The sequence below is a fragment of the Heterocephalus glaber genome, unplaced genomic scaffold (genome assembly GCF_053883595.1).
Source record: "Heterocephalus glaber isolate CG9 unplaced genomic scaffold, H.glaber_assembly_v1.0 deba00001547, whole genome shotgun sequence".
In the NCBI taxonomy this organism is placed as follows: Eukaryota; Metazoa; Chordata; class Mammalia; order Rodentia; family Bathyergidae; genus Heterocephalus; species Heterocephalus glaber.
The window spans coordinates 11178014-11195566 of record NW_028258340.1 but is presented as its reverse complement, the minus strand read 5'-3'; the positions used below and the strand labels follow the sequence as shown (position 1 = coordinate 11195566).

At 36.7% G+C, this 17553-nt stretch overlaps 1 protein-coding gene across 1 annotated transcript in view; it reads left to right on the top strand.

The window, feature by feature from the left end:
* Positions 1-15433, top strand: part of Xk (X-linked Kx blood group antigen, Kell and VPS13A binding protein) — a 64435-nt gene extending 49002 nt beyond the window's left edge. The window contains exon 3 of the mRNA XM_004850035.3: positions 8038-15433. Within this exon, the coding sequence (XP_004850092.1) occupies positions 8038-8858 (821 nt within the window). The 3' untranslated portion in view covers positions 8859-15433. The remainder of the gene's footprint in view (positions 1-8037) is intronic.
* Positions 15434-17553: the final 2120 nt, after the last annotated feature.

Genomic DNA, 17553 nt, shown 5'->3' with positions numbered 1-17553 from the left:
ACTTTTCTCTGCTTTGGTAGATCTCTGATGCTTTTGAAAATATGTCCATCTAGTTCTCTTTGGCAGGAATATTGAATTAAAACAGACTGATCTGCCATTGCTAGCATGAAAATCCTTTTTGCTTTTTGATGCTTTTTTTCATGTTCAATGTTCTTTGATGATGGTGTGTTAGAATAACATTTTATTCCATAATATAGTAGTTTTGTAGATCTGGCCTTTGCATAAAAACTTGTACATCACTGTTCATAGCAGCACTCACTATTCACAATAATCAGAAGTGGCAGATAACTCAAATGTCTACCTACTGATGAATGAACAAAGTCTTGTATATTCATATACTGTAATATTACTTGGCCATAAAAAGGAATGAAGGACTGATAGGTGCTATAACATGTATGGACCTTAAAAACATTGTGCTAAGTAAAGAAACCAGTCATATAATACAACGTATTATTTGATTCATATGAAAGTCTGTGTTAGGTACATCTATCTGTACAGACAGAAAGTAGATTAGTTGTTCCTCAGGCTGGTAAGAGTTGGTGCATGTTGGAGAGGCTTAAGGGTTTGGGGTTTCTTTTTGAGTTGATGAAAACATACTAAAATTAACTGTGATCATTGCACATATCTGTGAATATACTTAAAAACCATATTGTTCATTTTAAATGCATGGGTTATATTTCAATAAGTTTAAAATAAAGAACCTAAAGCATTATTTGTGATAGCAGCCAGGAAGGATAGTTGACAGATGTTGGCCATAAGCTCATTGTGATGATGATCTCTCTTGTTCTCAACCTTTTCATCAACAGTTTGCTGACCAGTTGTCAAGGCTCTGGTGGAATTAAAGCAGAATATCACTGGGTTCTAGAATAAGTGTTCAGGGCCAATCCAGGGAGTAAGCTGTAGGATCCAGCAAGAACAGTAATCTGATTAACTAGCCAGGAAAGTATAACACTACCAAGATAATAATCCAGACTTGTCTGGACAATAATCCAGACTCCCAATTGTGCCCCACATTCTGAAGCAGCACATAGTTTCCTTAATTACTCTTGTGGTCAGAGAATACTGCCTTGTTTTGTATCTCCCCATTTTGTAGCCTTCTTGTTTACTTCAAAGAGCATTTTTAGACCATAGGCTTTAGTTTCAAAGATCTTTTCTAATTTGAATCCTTCTTCCCTGGAAATGTTGGGAAACAGTTGAAACTTTTTGATTGAGAAAGGCACATGGAGGCAGAGATTTTTTTCAATAAATCCCATAACACCTTAAATTATTTTATTGTAAGGGCACACTTTGTGGTTCAGTTAAATCTATGGGAGAGTTAGAACTTAAGTTCCACTTTCAATATTGAAAATGGGCAATTCATAGCTTGTGAAATTGCTCATTCATTTATTCATTATTTATACATTGCTCACTTTCTTTGTACTAGTCACTGTTAGGTATTGGTGATAAAAGGTTTGCATAAAGCAGTAACTACCTTGAGGAGATTGCACTCTAGTGGAAAAAGGACAAGAAACCCAAAGATACCAAGGAATGAGATAACAATGTCTATGAGATTCCAATAAAAGGGCTGAGCTTCAGAAAGTCTTGGAAGCATTTAGTACAGTTGAATAAATGTAGTCAAATGAAGGTAGAGGGAGGCATCCTCGATGAGTTAACATTTTTGCTTTACCTTAAATGATAAATATGGTTCATTTAAGGAGAGAAAAACAAGAAAGAAGGTTGGTGACAGAAAAATTTGAGATGGGACCACATGACAAGAGCCATATTGAAATAGTTAAATCTGTTACAAACCCAGCTTGTGTTCTCACACCATCGAGGAATGAAGTCACAAACCAAAAGGAAGAAGTTAGGAGACTTTATATTAGAAATAATAAGAAGAATATCTCCTGGATTTCCAGAAGTGGAGGGGTAAGTGGGTGGCCACATGACCCCTTGATCAAGAACTACTTATAGAGCACAGGAATTGTTCGATTGTTTTGAGGCCACTTATCACATATGGCTTTGTGGATTTAAAATGACCAATTGGACCTCAGCCTCTCTAACCCAGTTCCTTAGCATGTAAGGTTTAAAGGAAACTGGGATTTTAGAGGAAAAGGGGAGTTATTTTGCATTTTAAACTCTCAAAACTCAGGAGCTTAGTAGAGAGTGGCTGCAACTGTCTTTAGTAGGGAGGGGCTGCATTCCATGTTGCCTGAGAAAGTTTATTCTTGGTCCAAAGTCCTAGTTTACTGTTTATTCTCATTTTAATTCTTATCAATATGGCTGATCACCCAACTTTATCTCAGGCCCTTCCCCTAGCTAGCTGCCTTCTGCATAAGCTAATTAAATTAACCGTTTTATACAATATTATATTTAACACATGTTCAAAACAGAAAGGGAAAAAGTTTACAGCAGTACTTTTCAAACTTGAATTTGCACACAAATCACCTGTAAAATCTTGTGAAAATCCAGATTCTGACTCAGTGGCATGGCGTATGCCACTTCTAACAAACTCCCCATCAGTACCAAAGCTGATGGCTCATGAGCTAGGTTGAATAAAAAGACCTTACAGATTTGTTTGGGTATGATGAGAGAGGAGGGTAATGAGCTCTAGCTATCTCATAGATTTCTGGATAGGATGATCTGTGGTGATGGTGTCATGGGCTGCTAGAGGGAGTGTAAGAGGAGATTTTCAGGGACATTTAAGTTTTGTTCTGTCTGTATTTTGATATGTGGCTTCTGTTTTTGTTTTGGGGGCACTGGCGGGATATCTAGGAAGAGAAATCTGGTAGCCCCTTGGATAGGAGAGAAAAAAATCCATGGTTTATGAGTGGAAAGAGATGTACTTACAAAGGCACTGAGTAGGTAGGGCCTGCTAGGAAATTTAGAGGATGATCAGGAGAAAATTTTGTGGACACTACTATAGGCAGACTTCATGAAGGTGGGAATGAACAATATCAAATGTTGTAGAGATGAAAAACAAGCAAAACTGTACTCCAGACTACAAAGAGTAGAGGATTAAGAAGTGTTTTGATTAGAGACAACTCAAGAGAATTGGATGAAGAGTTTCAAAAAGAGTGTAGTAGTAGACAGAAGGACATGCAGAATAAAAGGAAGGCTTCTTCTTTCTCCCTTTCACTTTTCCTTTCCCTTTTCTTCTTTTCCTCCCCCCCTCCATCCCCCACTCACTCCCACTCTTTCTCCCTGCCTTCCTTCCTTCCTTCCTTCCTTGTTATTGTAGAAATTTTCCAACGTACAATTATTTTTTGTAAATTCAGCTGACATAGGCAGTTTCATGCACCCAAGGAAAACAGCCAGGATTGAGAGAGCAATTGAAAATTTGGAAAAGAAAGATGATGTTTGATGGAGCAAGGTTTTTGAGATGGAGGCAAGTGGTGGAATGTAGTAGTACAGGTGAAGATCCTAGTTCCAGATAGTAAGAAAGATACTTAAAAATCTATCAAGTTAAGAGAAGAAAAAAAAAGTCACTGCCTCCCAGAAGAATTCCAATTTGCGGAAGCTTTCTCCAGTTTCCCTCTTTCACTACATTCCACATCCCTTCAGTCTGCCGCAGTTGTCCCCTCAAAATCATTCGATATTTTTAAATTTTTTAAAATTTTTTTGCAGTACTGAGGATCGAACTCAGGACCTTGTGCTTAAGAGGCAGGCGTGTGCCACTGAGCTGAATCCCCAGCCCATTCAATATTTTTTGAAAAGTCTATTGCGCCCAAACATTTAATGAGTTCAGTGATTTTACTGAAGATACAGTGTCTGCAGAGAGCAATGACATTACAGAGAGCAACCACCTACCATCCTCCATTACACAGGCCACCTCCATTATCTCTTGAAAGCAACTGAGAAACTGTCCCTATTATTCTATAAGTAGAGTTCCCTTCCTAAGCAGAATTCTGTGAAAGAAAATATTCTTTATCTCCTTCCATAGAGATCAAGTTTTTTGGTGGCAAGTCAGGATATGAGCAAACTTGTACCCAGTGACAATTTCTCTGTGAAATAAGAGTTCATTCAAGAGTCCATTAGCCTGGAATGAGTAGGAGGAAGCTTTAGGAGTGTGGCAGGGGTTTGGAATATTGCTGAAGTGTTCCTTTTTAGCTTTACCTAAAGTGATGTCTTTCCTTATGATAGAAGATGAAAGCAACAAAATGCCCTACTATATACGCACCTGGGAAATAACAAGTCTTCTTAGAGGATGTTAGGCCTCTAAGATACCACTTAAATAAGCAGGGCTGCCAACTGATCCCCTTTTGTACTGACTGTGGGAAGATAAATTTGGAATGTGATGTAAGAGAACTTTCTCCACTCAAGTATGAATAAATAGTTATTTGCATGGGCATCATTCAAGTTAATCATTAGCTAACAGCTAAATTCTGGAGGTAGAAATGTACATGGCAAAGCACTTTGTACAAGTTTCTTGTCTCCCAAGTGTATCTCCCTTCCTGGCCCCATTTCTCTCTGTGATATTTTTCAGTGAGCACCCAACAGTGAGCGTGATGTGATTGAAATCAGGCATTTCAAGATAATTTCTCTGCATTCTCAAAATTCTGTGGTTGATTACTACCAAACACCTACTGGGTAATAATTGCTTAATTCTCTTGCTAGAGAAAAAAGATGTACTTTGGAAAAATTGGCCTTATAAGAACAAAATGAATAAATGCTGAAAAATATTTAATTTATTGTATTGTTAAAAGCAATAAATATTTTGTGGTTACAATATGATAAATATAACAATATAAATACTGTATATGTATGACTGCATAATTTCCATTCTAATCATTCATATTTAGCTCATCTTTTGTTTTTAAAATATTTTTCTTATAGTGCAGAAATCCTAAGGACTGAAAGAAAAAGGTTCAATGTTGGACCCTTAAGGTTTGGGAATTTGTAACCACACATATAAAAGTATATCACTGATATGTTCTGCTTTAGAGTGTGCTGCTGAATTAGCCTCTCAAGAAAAATAACACTCTAATTACCAGTCTACTCTGGTGATGGTGTTTCTATCTTTTAAGTTTGATTAGTAGAAGCTGGTATTTCTAGTGAATGATACTGATAATTAAGTCAGTGCCAAGGAGTATGAGAAAAGTTCATGCTTTTAATAAAATTGAGCTTTTTTCAGGCAAATAAATGCCAAAGCTGCAGAATTTATATGCCTACCAAATATGCATAGATGTTTTTCCATTGATTCAGAAGTCAAATAAGAAAAAATACCTTTGTTCTTGTATATTTTAAATTATACATTTAGGCAGAGACAATTTTGTTACATGAATAGAATTACATGGAATTACTTTTTTTAAAAAAGAAGTAGGCATGGATAAAGCTACAATAATAAATACAGTGCAGTAATGTTAAAAGAATTGCCAAATAGATCAATGGAACAGAATAGAGGGCCCAAAAATAGACCTACATAAATATAGTCAACTGTATTTAATCTTCAACAAAAAATCAAAGGCAATACAGTGGAAAAATTATAATCTTTTTTTAAAAAATTGGAGCGAGAATAACCTGAATCCCCATACAAAAGAAAATATTGGACACAGACCTTACAATATTCACAAAAATTGCCTGAAAATGAACCAGATACCCAAATGTAAAATTCAGAACTCTGCAGCTCCTAGAAGATAAATAGGAAAAAACCTAGATTATAGGGTGGGTGATGACTTTTTACCTGCAACACCAAAGGCAATATCCATGCAAGAAATAATTGATAAGCTGCACTTCATTAAATTAAAATTTTCTGTTCTGCAAAAGACATTTTCAGGAGAATAAAAAGAGATTATTTCCAACAGACTGGAATAAAATACTTGCAAAAGATGTCTAATAATTTACAAAGTATTCTTAAAGCTCCAAAATAAGAAAAAATATTATTTAAAATGTTCCAAGGACCTTAACAGACACCTAACCAAAAAGATATACAGATAGCAAATAAGCACTTTAAAAGATCCACCCCATTATATTGTCGATGGGGAAATACAATTTGTGATAACAAGATACCACTATACACCTATTAAAATGGAATATAATTTGGCCTTTTAAAAGAAACAAATCCTGCCATCTGTTATAGCATGAATGAACACAGGAACATTGCACTAGGTGAAATAAACTAGCCATAGGAGGAAAAATACTGCATGATTTTACTTATCTGTGGAATCTAAAACAGCAAAATTCATGAAAATAAAATGTTGGTTACCAGGGGATGTAGGGATTGGTGAAATGGGAAAATGATTGTCAAAAGGATGCAAAGTTTCAGTTAGGTAGGATGAATAGGTTCTAAGACCTAAAGTATAACATCATGAGTGTAGTTATTGATAGTGAATTGTATACTTGAAATTTGCTGAGCGAATATGTCATAGGTATTCTCACCACACAAAATAGTAACTGTGTGAGGTGATGATATATTAATTAGCTAACTATAGTTACTGTGTTGTTATTTCATATATATATAAATATATATATTTATTTATATATATATATAAATATATATATATATTTATTTATATATATATATATATATATATATATATATATATAAACATGTTCTACAACTTAAATATATTGACCGAAATCTCAAACATTGGATGGTATTATCATTCCAATTTTCTGGGTGAGAAAACAGAGTCCAGAGAGATTGCCATTTTCCCAAAGTAGACAGGGTTGCCGAAAGTCAAACCACAGCAAGATTCTTAGTTCCTAATTCAAAGCTTTGCCTCCCATCTCTCTTTGTGCCATTAGGTAGAAGTGGTAGAAGCTTGTAGTGAGTGATTTTATTTGCTTTGACCACAGTCTTTGCTCATAGGTTGGTGGTACAGTGGTACCTCAGTTCCCAAACACTTTTCTTTGCAAACAATTTGGTTCACAAATAGAAGCATTTGGCAAAATTTTGTTTTTGTTTGCAAACTCTGCATCAGGTGAAAACAGGACTGCAGCCATCTATCCCACATGAACACAAACATCACCATCTTTTCCAAAATCATAGAACAAATTAAGTTCATGAACCAAGGCTCCACTGTATATTTCTTAGCTAACAGAACTCAAGGTCCAGAGTATTATGCTCTGGAACATAATACCATGATTAATTTAAGTGGGCTATCTTGTCTCCCCAAATTTATACATACATATGCTTATACACTGCTTATACATACTACATCAACTTATTATCCATAAGTCATTTTAAGGAATAAAGAGCTAGAGTTAAAACTTCTCAAAATGCTAAAGCCTTTTGGCCAAAATAGATAGACTGTCAGTAACAGATTCTCATTTCTTCAGCTCTCTGCAGAATTTAAGAATTCCACAGGGTGGACATTCTGTAGTCAGTATGTAAGTGTAGAAGTGCCTGCATACTGGCATACTGATCAATCTATTGTTGAATGCCTTCTGATTTTGTACCTACTACTTCTGTGTGTTGAGAGGCATCAAAAAGAAACATCAGACATGTCTGGTCTTGACTCCCCAGAAGCTTATAGACAAACTGCATAGGACTCAGCATATTCATCCAGACCAAGATGGGGTCAGGAAGGTGTTTTAATTTGAATTGCCTCTGAAACAGACCCTGAGAGAAGGCTTTGAGTCCGTGTATTTTGAAGGGAAGGTTTAAGGACCACGGAAGAAGAAAAATGAGATGGGGAAGGGAGGACAGCCAATAAAGGAAGCATTATTTGACAAATTATCACAATGGGTGGCTAGAAGTTAATCCTATGAGGAATTACTGGGAAATGGTATAAAACACATGCCTCAGAGTCATTTCAGCCAAATAATAGGCAACTTAGGGTATTTATATTCCAGTTCTTATCAAGGATGGAATTGGGGTATTGAGGGCTCTCGTGTGGCATTAATTCCTTGGCACTTCATCCCTCCAGGAATGTAGTCAGAGCAGGCTTCTGAAACAGTCTTTAGGCATAGTATGTAGGTATTGACAGCTGGAAGTCAACCTGTGAATGAAAAACAATGAGTCCAATGTCTATGGACAGGAGACTGACAGAATGTCTGCCACGGTGGGGTTCCTGGTAGAGGCAAGATTTGACAGTGCTCTTTCTCTTCTCTCTCCAGGCTTCTTAATGACCTTGTCCCTGTTGTCCATTGTTTATGGAGCCTTGCGCTGCAACATCCTAGCCATCAAAATCAAGTACGATGAGTATGAAGTCAAAGTGAAGCCATTGGCCTATGTCTGTATCTTCCTCTGGAGGAGCTTTGAGATTGCTACTCGAGTCATCGTCCTGGTCCTCTTTACCTCCATCATGAAGACCTGGGTGGTGGTTGTCATTCTTGTCAACTTCTTCAGCTTCTTCTTGTATCCCTGGATCCTCTTCTGGTGCAGTGGCTCCCCATTTCCTGAGAACATAGAGAAGGCCCTCAGTCGGGTGGGCACTGCCATTGTGCTGGGCTTCCTCACTTTACTGTATGCTGGTATCAACATGTTCTGCTGGTCAGCTGTACAGCTGAAAATCAACAACCCTGACCTCATCAGCAAGTCCCAGAACTGGTACCGGCTACTGGTGTACTACATGACAAGGTTCATAGAGAATGCCATCCTCCTGCTCCTATGGTATCTATTCAAGACTGACATCTACATGTATGTGTGTGCGCCTCTGTTGATTCTGCAGCTGCTTGTTGGGTACTGCACTGCTGTTCTCTTCATGCTTGTGTTCTACCAGTTCTTTCACCCTTGCAAAAAGCTTTTCTCCTCCAGTGTTTCCGAAAGCTTTCAGACATGGCTCGGGTGTTTCTGTTGGGCCTGCAGGCGGCAGAAATCCTGTGAGTCAGGAAAGGCAGACCTAACATCTTGCAGAGACCAAGATGAGACACCTTCTACCAGTAAAATAAGTCCTGATCCCCCTCAGATGAGTGCTAATAATCTGTGTTCTGTTTAATGAGACCTGAGGTCTCTCAGGGCACAAGCATGGTGTTTTCTGAGTTGATACCTGTTCTTCATACAAGTAATGAGCCCTGCACAGGGAGCAAGGAGGAAAGTTAGCTGTCAACTCCTTGTCAGCTGCTGCTCTTTGTAGAGCTCATGGGTGTGTGGTAACTATGGGGAGAAGCCAGGGAGACCTGAGTGTTGAAGGGGCAGCCTAAGGCACCACAGTTCACAGGTGACCATGTTATGTTCTTCCAGGCCTTACTGGCTGGTTCATTGACAAAGTGCCCCTGAAGTCTGAATTGGGCTGGATACATGTATCAGGTAGAATGAGGAGAGAGGCCTGTTTTCTAGTTTTCTGGACTATTGGTCTAGGTAGCTTGATGATTTATTACCCCTCAACCAGGTTTTCACCCAAGAGCCATCCTGATGACCAGAGAAGGTAACTGGGGTTTTGTCATCAGCAACATCATTCCTATCATACTTTACAGGGAGGGCTGTTCAAGTTCGGTTTTTGAATAGAGATGTGTTCCATTTCATCTCATTGGGGCTTTTTGTACATAACCAACTGTAGCCTCCATGGCATGCTCTCTGTAATTGACTCAAGCGACTAGATTTGGAAACTTTATTCCCTAGGATCCATAGCTGCAAAATTGAATTCTAAATTTGGTTATGGAAGCCCTAGAATTTTAGGAAAGTTGTTTTCCTTCCATATGTTGAAGAAATTGTGTATCGGGGGGTTGCTAAAACATCAGAATGATGGAGGCTTGTATAAGTAGAATTCATATCCTCTTAGAATTTTTAAAGGTAGGAATCTGCTAGAAGGTAGGCTTCAACTTACTTAAAATTCAGTTGTGTCCTACAGTTCTGGAGAATTTATAGTAGAATTTCCTGGGATTTACCTTTTTAAGAAAGATGAAAATAAAACTCATGGTCTTAATACCCACCCCCCTTCCCTGCCTGCCAAAAAAATTGAAATAAGAGTTATCTCAATTAAGTTTTTCTAGGAAATCTTACAGAAGTCTCTCACCCGATGCAAGTATGTAGGGCATTTTAATTTTCATTATTTGAACAAAAAGGGTTTTTCTCACCATAAACCCTAGTTATTCATTGACTTTTTAAATTTTAGAAAGAGCTAAAGTGACCAGATTTTTGTCTTTCATGGAATGCATTTTGATTTCACATAATTATGAATTAATTTCAACAAAGTCCTCAGTTTTATTCTCCTACACCATTTTATTTTCTGTATAATTTTTCCTTTGCTCTGAAATTCTATTTGTTTCATTGAAGAAGAGTAGGTAGCATATTCTCAATTGTCTTGGAAAAGTGCCTAGAACTTGTACCATTTATTTCTACCACTAAAATCTGAAATAGCCGGAAATGAAATACCTGGAAACAAAGAACCATAAAGATCACACTAATTTATTTTTTTTAATTAAATTCTTTTATTGGTACATTGTAGGTATACAACACAATTACATTTCTCATTGGGAATTGTACCTTTACATGATGCATCTTGGTTCTTATTTTTTCCCCATTCCTAGCCCTCCCTTCACCCCCTCCACCCTTCCCTATTTACAAAGGCTTTATTTCCATGTTTTCCATTTCTCATCATTTTTCCTTTCCCTTCTTTCCTTTCCCCTGCCCCTCCCACTACCCCTACCCCTTTGGACCTTTTCTTCCTATTTTACATTATCGATTATTCATTCTAATCATTGGTACATTTTAGGTATACAATATAATGACATTCATCATTGGAAATTTGCAGCTTTACATAATCTCTCTTGGTTCTTATTTTTCACCCTTGCCCAGCCCTCCCTTCAACCCCTCCATTCCTCCCTATCGACAAAGATTTTGTTCCTATTTTTCCATTTTCTCATATTAATCCCATTCCCTCCTATCCTTGCCCCTAGCCCTCCCACTTCCTTCCCCTTTGCCCCTTTTCTTCCTATTTCACATTACCTATTATACCTTTAGTCCTTATTTACACTTTCAGTTTCTCACACCAGAGAAACTATTCGGTATTTATACATGTGTGTCCTATTTATTTCACTTAAGAGTATTGCCTCAATGTGCATCCACTTAGCTATAAATGTCTCTAATTTCTCATTTTTTATGGCTGAGTAGTACTCCATTTTATAAAAAAACCCACATTTTCTTTATCCAGTCTCCAGTTGATTGGCATTTGGGCTGTTTCCAAGTTTTAGCTATTACAAATTGTGCTGCTATGAACATGGGCACACATATATCACTGTGGTATGATTCTTTTAATTCTTTGGGGGAAGATCCCCAGCAGTGGAATAGCGGGGTCAAATGGGACTTCCAGTCCTAGTTCTTTGAGGTATCTCCATAGTGATTTCCACAGTGGTTGCACCAGTCTACACTCCCACCAGCAGTGGAGCAGGGTTCCTCTTTCCCCACAGCCCCGCCAGCATTTGATATTGGTTGATTTCATGATAGCAGCCATTCTTTCTGGAGTGAAGTGGAATCTCAGTGTTGTTTTCATTTGCATCTCTCGAATGACCAGTGATGTTGAACATTGTTTCATGTATTTATTTGCTATTTCTACTTCTTTGTCTGAGAAATATCTGTTCATTTCAGATGCCCATTTTTGGATTGGGTCTTTAAATTTGGGAGGTCTGATCTTTTGAAGTTCTTTATAGATTCGAAATAGTAGACCTTTTTCTGAGGAAGAGCAGGTGAAGATTTTTTCCCACATTGTGGGTTGTCTCTTCACACTGCTGGTGGTTTCTCTTGCTGTGCAGAAGCCTTTTAATAAGAAGAGATGCCACTTGTTGATTGTTTGTGCTAGTTCACAGGCAACTGAAGTTTTGTTCATAAAATCTTTTCCTACACCGATGTCTTCAAGGGTTCTACCTAACCTCTGTTCCAACTGGTTCAGAGTTTCTATTTTAATATTTAGATCTTTAATCCATTTTGATTTTAGTTTAGTGCATGGTGAGAGATATAGGTCAGGTTTTAATCTTTGGCAAGTTGAAGCCCAATTTTTCCAGCACCATTTATTAAAGAGGCTATCTTTCCTCCAGTGAGAGTGTTTGGCTCCTTTATTGAAGATGAGATGGCTGAGTGTGTCTGGAGTTGTTTCTGCATCTTCTAATCTGTTCCTCTGGTCCTCAGGCCTGTTTCTTTGCCAGTACCATGCTGTTTTTATCAAGTAGCTTTGTAGTAGAGTTGCAAGTTGGGGATTGTGATACTCCCGGCCATGTCTCTGTTACCTAGAATTGCTTTTGCTATTCTGAGTCTCTTTTTTTTCCAAATGAATTTTTGGATTGTTTTCTCTAGCTCTGTGAAGTATATTGTTGGAATTTCAATCGGCATTGCATTAAATCTATATAGCAGTTTTGGAAGTATGGCCATTTTCACTAGATTAATCCTTCCTACCCAGGAGCAGGGGATGTCTGTCCATTTCCTGATATCATCTTCAATCTCTCTTTTCAGAGTGCCATAGTTTTCAGAGAAGAGGTCTTTGATTTCTTTTATTAGGTTGATTCCTAGGTATTTTAGTTTTTTGGATGCTATTGTGAAAGAAATTATTTGCCCTGTTTCTCTCTCAGTGAGTCTGTCGTTTGTGTAGAGGAAAGCTATTGATTTTTGTGTGTTGACCTTGTAACCAGCTACTTGACTGAATTTGGTTATTAAGTCTAGAAGACTTTTGGTGGAGTTCTTGGGGTCTTCTATATAGAGTATCATGTCATCTGCAAATAATGACAATTTGACTTCTTCATTACCTATCTTTATTCCTTTTATTTCTTTCTCTTGTCTGATTGTCGTGGCTAATGTTTCCAGAACTATATTGAACAAGAGTGGTGATAGTGGACATCCTTGTCTTGTTCCTGATTTTAGTGTGAAGGATTTCAGTTTTTGACCATTTAGTATGATATTGGCTGTTGGTTTTTCATAGATGGCTTCTATCAGTTTGAGGTAGAGACCATCTATTCCAATTTTTATAGGGTTTTTATCATAAATGCATGTTGGATTTTGTCAAATGCTTTTTCTGCATCTATGGAGATAATCATATGGTTTTTTCCTTGGCTCTATTGATACAGTGTATTACATCGATTGATTTGCATATATTGAACCATCCCTGCATCCCTGGGATAAATCCCACTTTATCAGGGTGTATGATCTTCTTGATGATCTTCTGCATTCTGTTTGCCATTAAGATCACACTAATTTAGAATGAGGACTATAGTAAAATCTGACAAATTTACAAAGAGGATTTTATTTATGGACTTTGCTAGATGGAATAGGGGTCCACTTCTCTGACTTTGTGACCTTGCAAAACATTTATTTGACAATCACATTTCTGATAATTTTCCTTTATAATTGTTTTGTGCTGTCAAATTTATAAGCAATTTTATACACATGGATGAAGATACAGTTTATCAATTTCCACTACATTCAGGGATCTATGTGTAAAATAGTAAATATTCTTCCACAAGGCATCCATGTTATTTAACATTTTTATACAGTTCCATACATCATTCATGTCTTTAATTATAGCACCTCAATTTTTGTTTTATGAGAAATTTTTCTTATTTTGAAATTCTTTTGGTTTATCAATATTTGTGGTTTAATTTTGTGGGAATTCCCAGACAATAGATCTTTTTTTGTCCATTGTTAATGAAATAAGAATAAAACTCAAGATTGTGTTTTCCCTCTGAGTTCACTAATGACCACTTGCCCTGTTTTTAATAGCTCTAGATAAACAGCGAGCATACATAATTAAAAAGATAATTCATATAAGGTACACTTCCATGTACTTTTTATGAGCATAAATACACAATTGTGACACAGCAAAACAATTTTGAAACTATATAACAACTACAGGTAAAATAATGCTAAGATGTTAACACACCCTTTTGGGTTCTTTCCTAATTAACAAAAGGGTTCTATAATGATTAGCAGAACAGTAAGACCATTCTTAAGTCATTTCAATTATTTCCTTATATCAGATCAGCTCATTGTGTTAATTGACCTCAGATAGTTTCACATTTTCTTACGAGAAAGATATTCTTGCCTTGAAGCTTTCAGTGGCTGATGATAGGGGCAGTGGTGCCGCTTTTTCATCTAAAATGCCTGCAGGTCATGCCTTGCCATTGAGGACTGGGAATAGCCACCAGCTTGTCATTGATGAATCATGTTCAGAATTACACAAAGACAGAGAGACTGGTATTTTCTGGCCTTGGTTTGGAAGCCTGTCTTAAAATTCCCCATAAAATCTTAATTTTCAAGTATATGATAAGTCACTTTAATTTAGAAGATAAATAAGCATTTTAAGTGACCCTAAAATGAACTTAGCAGTGATAGTTTGTCAGATTCCCAAAGTGCAGTTCACATTTATATGGACAGAGATTTGGTAACTAAATTGGACATTTTTGGTAGTTTTAACTCACGATAAACAGGTAACCTAATTTTAAGAACATACGTGTCAGTTCACTTTAAGGGAGAGAAACCATTGCTTTTTTTCTCCATGGGAAAAATGCAAGTCATGGTAAACTGAAATTTTCTTGTTTTAAAATTATTTTTCTCTGAAATGGCAAAATTACAGTTCATACTGTGAAGCTAGGTTGTCCTAAAGGCATAAACCAACGAATTTCCACATCTTAGGAATTAAGATTTGTTTTTCAGTTATAATTTGAATTTTAAAAACTCTTAGTGCTTTGTCTGATTATTCACATGCCATAACTTGTCATGACAGCTGCTGCAACTGAATCACTATCATTTGTTTGTATGGGGGTGAAAGTGTTCCTCAAAATATATTGAAATAAGATCATCAAACATGTTCGACTTTCTTTTGTCATTACTGGACAGAGCCTATTATAGAGATTGACATCTCCCTTTAAAGCCCCACAAGTTAGTTAATGCTTTATGCCTCAATTTTCTTACTAAATTACAATGATACACTTGTTCAACATACCTCAAGGGTTGTCAAAAAGATCAAATTAGATAATAGGCATGAAAATGCTTTGAAAACATTTTTAAAGTACCATGCATAGAGTTATTTTATTCAAATCCATTAGCAGGTTATTATTTTTTTTTTTTTTTACTCTTTGAAAAGAAACAAGTATCATCATCCAGATGAGTGTCTGGAGTGACCAAGAGGGCTTTTAGCCTTCTCAGCAGTTGCCCTTAATCTTACCTCCAGTTGCATATAAAATTTAGCACCCAAATCCATGGTACTTGAAGGAAAAGACACACTGAATTTGAGAAGGTGCTTCTGATGGAAAATGAATTTATCACTGTGGTATTGTCTTTCATGAAGGATGTAACAGCATCTTTTGATAATTGTGCTTTACAACTTAAATGGCTGATTCAAGGCATTAATTGAATGTGATCATAATCTTTTCAGCCTTGTAAATGGAAAAATAAGCATTAAGGTCGATTGTCAACTACAGCATTTCCTTGGAAACCACCTTAGAACATTAGTGCTATGGTTATAAATGTATGTGCCAGTACTTCTCAGCCATTGCATTGTGGATGTAAGCTATTGCGGACTGCTTCTGTGAGTCATTGACTCAAATATTGTTTATGTCTCTTCATATAATAAATTAATTTTTCAATTTCTCCTTGCATTTCATTCTTTATACAGTCCATACCTGACTTCTTTACTTCAAGGACTATTTAAAGGTAGAAATCATAAAGTGGTTTTGTTTTACTTAATTATAGTTTTGTAACTTCACATAGAAATTAATTCTGTAAAATAAGAAGTTTGAGAGTAATAGGATTCAGAAAGACAGCAACAGTCCACTAAAACTCCTCTGATTGTTTTATAAGTACTTATTCCATCTGTTACAACTGCACTGCTGGGTAATACGATTCTGCTTAGTTGTCTATCAATTACTGTGTGTGATATAAAAAGAAGTGATATGTATCTCTTCTAAACAAACAAATGATATGCTGATCCAGAGATATAAAACATCAAAGGGGTAGCTTCATGTGAACATAAATAAATTAAAAGTCTACTCATGATTGGAAAAAAAATCAGTCATTAAAAGGAATTGTTTCAGAGAATGAAGTAGACATGGAGTGTTTCAATAATTCCTTTGGTCCTGAAGTCAGCCTTGCAGTTGGCAAAGATTTAGATATGTCTTTCTTTAAAAAAAAAAAAAAGCTTTATTAAGGCATATTATACAAAACTGCACATTTTAAATGTATTCCATTTGATGAGTTCAGACCTATTCAACATCCATGGTACCATCACCACAGTCAGGGTACTAGTCATATATTCTTCATGCTTCTAAGTTTTATTTTGCTCTTTTTTCTTCCTTCCATCCCCCTTCCTCCTCCCTCCCTCCTATCCATCATTCTTTCCTTCCTTCCTTCCTCAAAACCTTAAATTTAAAATGTTTATTTGCAAACTGGATAATTCATTTTCATGGATATCCACTTCAATTGTTTGACTTTGAATACCTGAGCCCATAGTTCACTCCTCTCCCCCACCTCACTGTGATACTCTGTTTTGATGTGTTTGGGCTCAAGTTTGTAAAGATTAGGAGTGTGGTGAGGAAAGTAGATTTTATTCTGCTATGACCATATTCCTCTGTGTATCCCATTCCAGGAGGCTATGTATTTTTTTATTTTTGAAATTAACATATAATAACTACATATTTATGAGGTACCGTGTGATGTCTTGTTACATGTTGACCCAATGTTTAATCAAATCTGGGTAAACATATCTATCCCCTCAAACATTTTTTTCCACTGTGGTGAAAACTTTCAGAATCCTTTTTTTCTAGCTTTTTGAAATACACAGCACATTATTGTTATCTATAGTCACCTTACTGTACAATAGAACAGCAGAATTTATTTCTCCTAACTCTAACTGAAGTAGTCTTTATCTTCTGTGAGCATCTTTCCAACTGAGATAGCACTTAGAAGTGTCAATTATGCAAATAATTAAATGAATAACATTGTGAGGTTTTTGTCTTTTTCAAGAAAAGGGACTTTATAGTAACAGAGATCTGTGTAAAGCTGGAAATTCAGAAATCTCTTCTTTCCCATCACACAATAAGCCCTGGCACTCTAGGCCCTGGTGTCCTAAAATGGAGAGTCAGCTGCAGATGCATGCTCTAGGGAACTCAGGCACTTCTTGACACCCTCTTGGCATGGTTGTTTCTCTGGAAATTATTAGGCCAAGGAGGTCTCAAAAAGTGTTAGTTTAAGCAGGTTTTGGAAGACAGAGTATCTTCAAGGACAGTTCAGTGGCATGAAGTAGCGTCTCTTTTCAGTAGATTATCAGGAAACTTCCGGCCCAGATTGTGCTGTGGCAACTCAGCATCGAGCGAGAGAGTTGTAGGGTCTGCCTCCCCAAGGATAATAGATTCATCCTAATAGACTTGGAATTCTGCCTGTGCTTTTGCTCCCTTCCTACTTCGCATCCTGAATTAATTTTCTCTCTCAGAATGATGAGTTCCTGATTGAAACCTGATTGGGCTGTTTCCTAGAGCCCTGGAAATACTATCATCCTTAGACATCGACATTATGCATACTGGTTTAATTTCTTATCAGTTTGCTTCCAGTCTTAATTACCTAAACCCTACAGTTAATGAGTCAGCTTTTCAAGAGTGATAGCACTCAAGAAACAAAACAGGATTTAGAAATTTTATTTGGAGTGGTGCTGCAAAATCCTGCCCACCACCACCCCAGCAGAGAGAAGGGCTCTTACTGTCACCTTTTCCTAACAA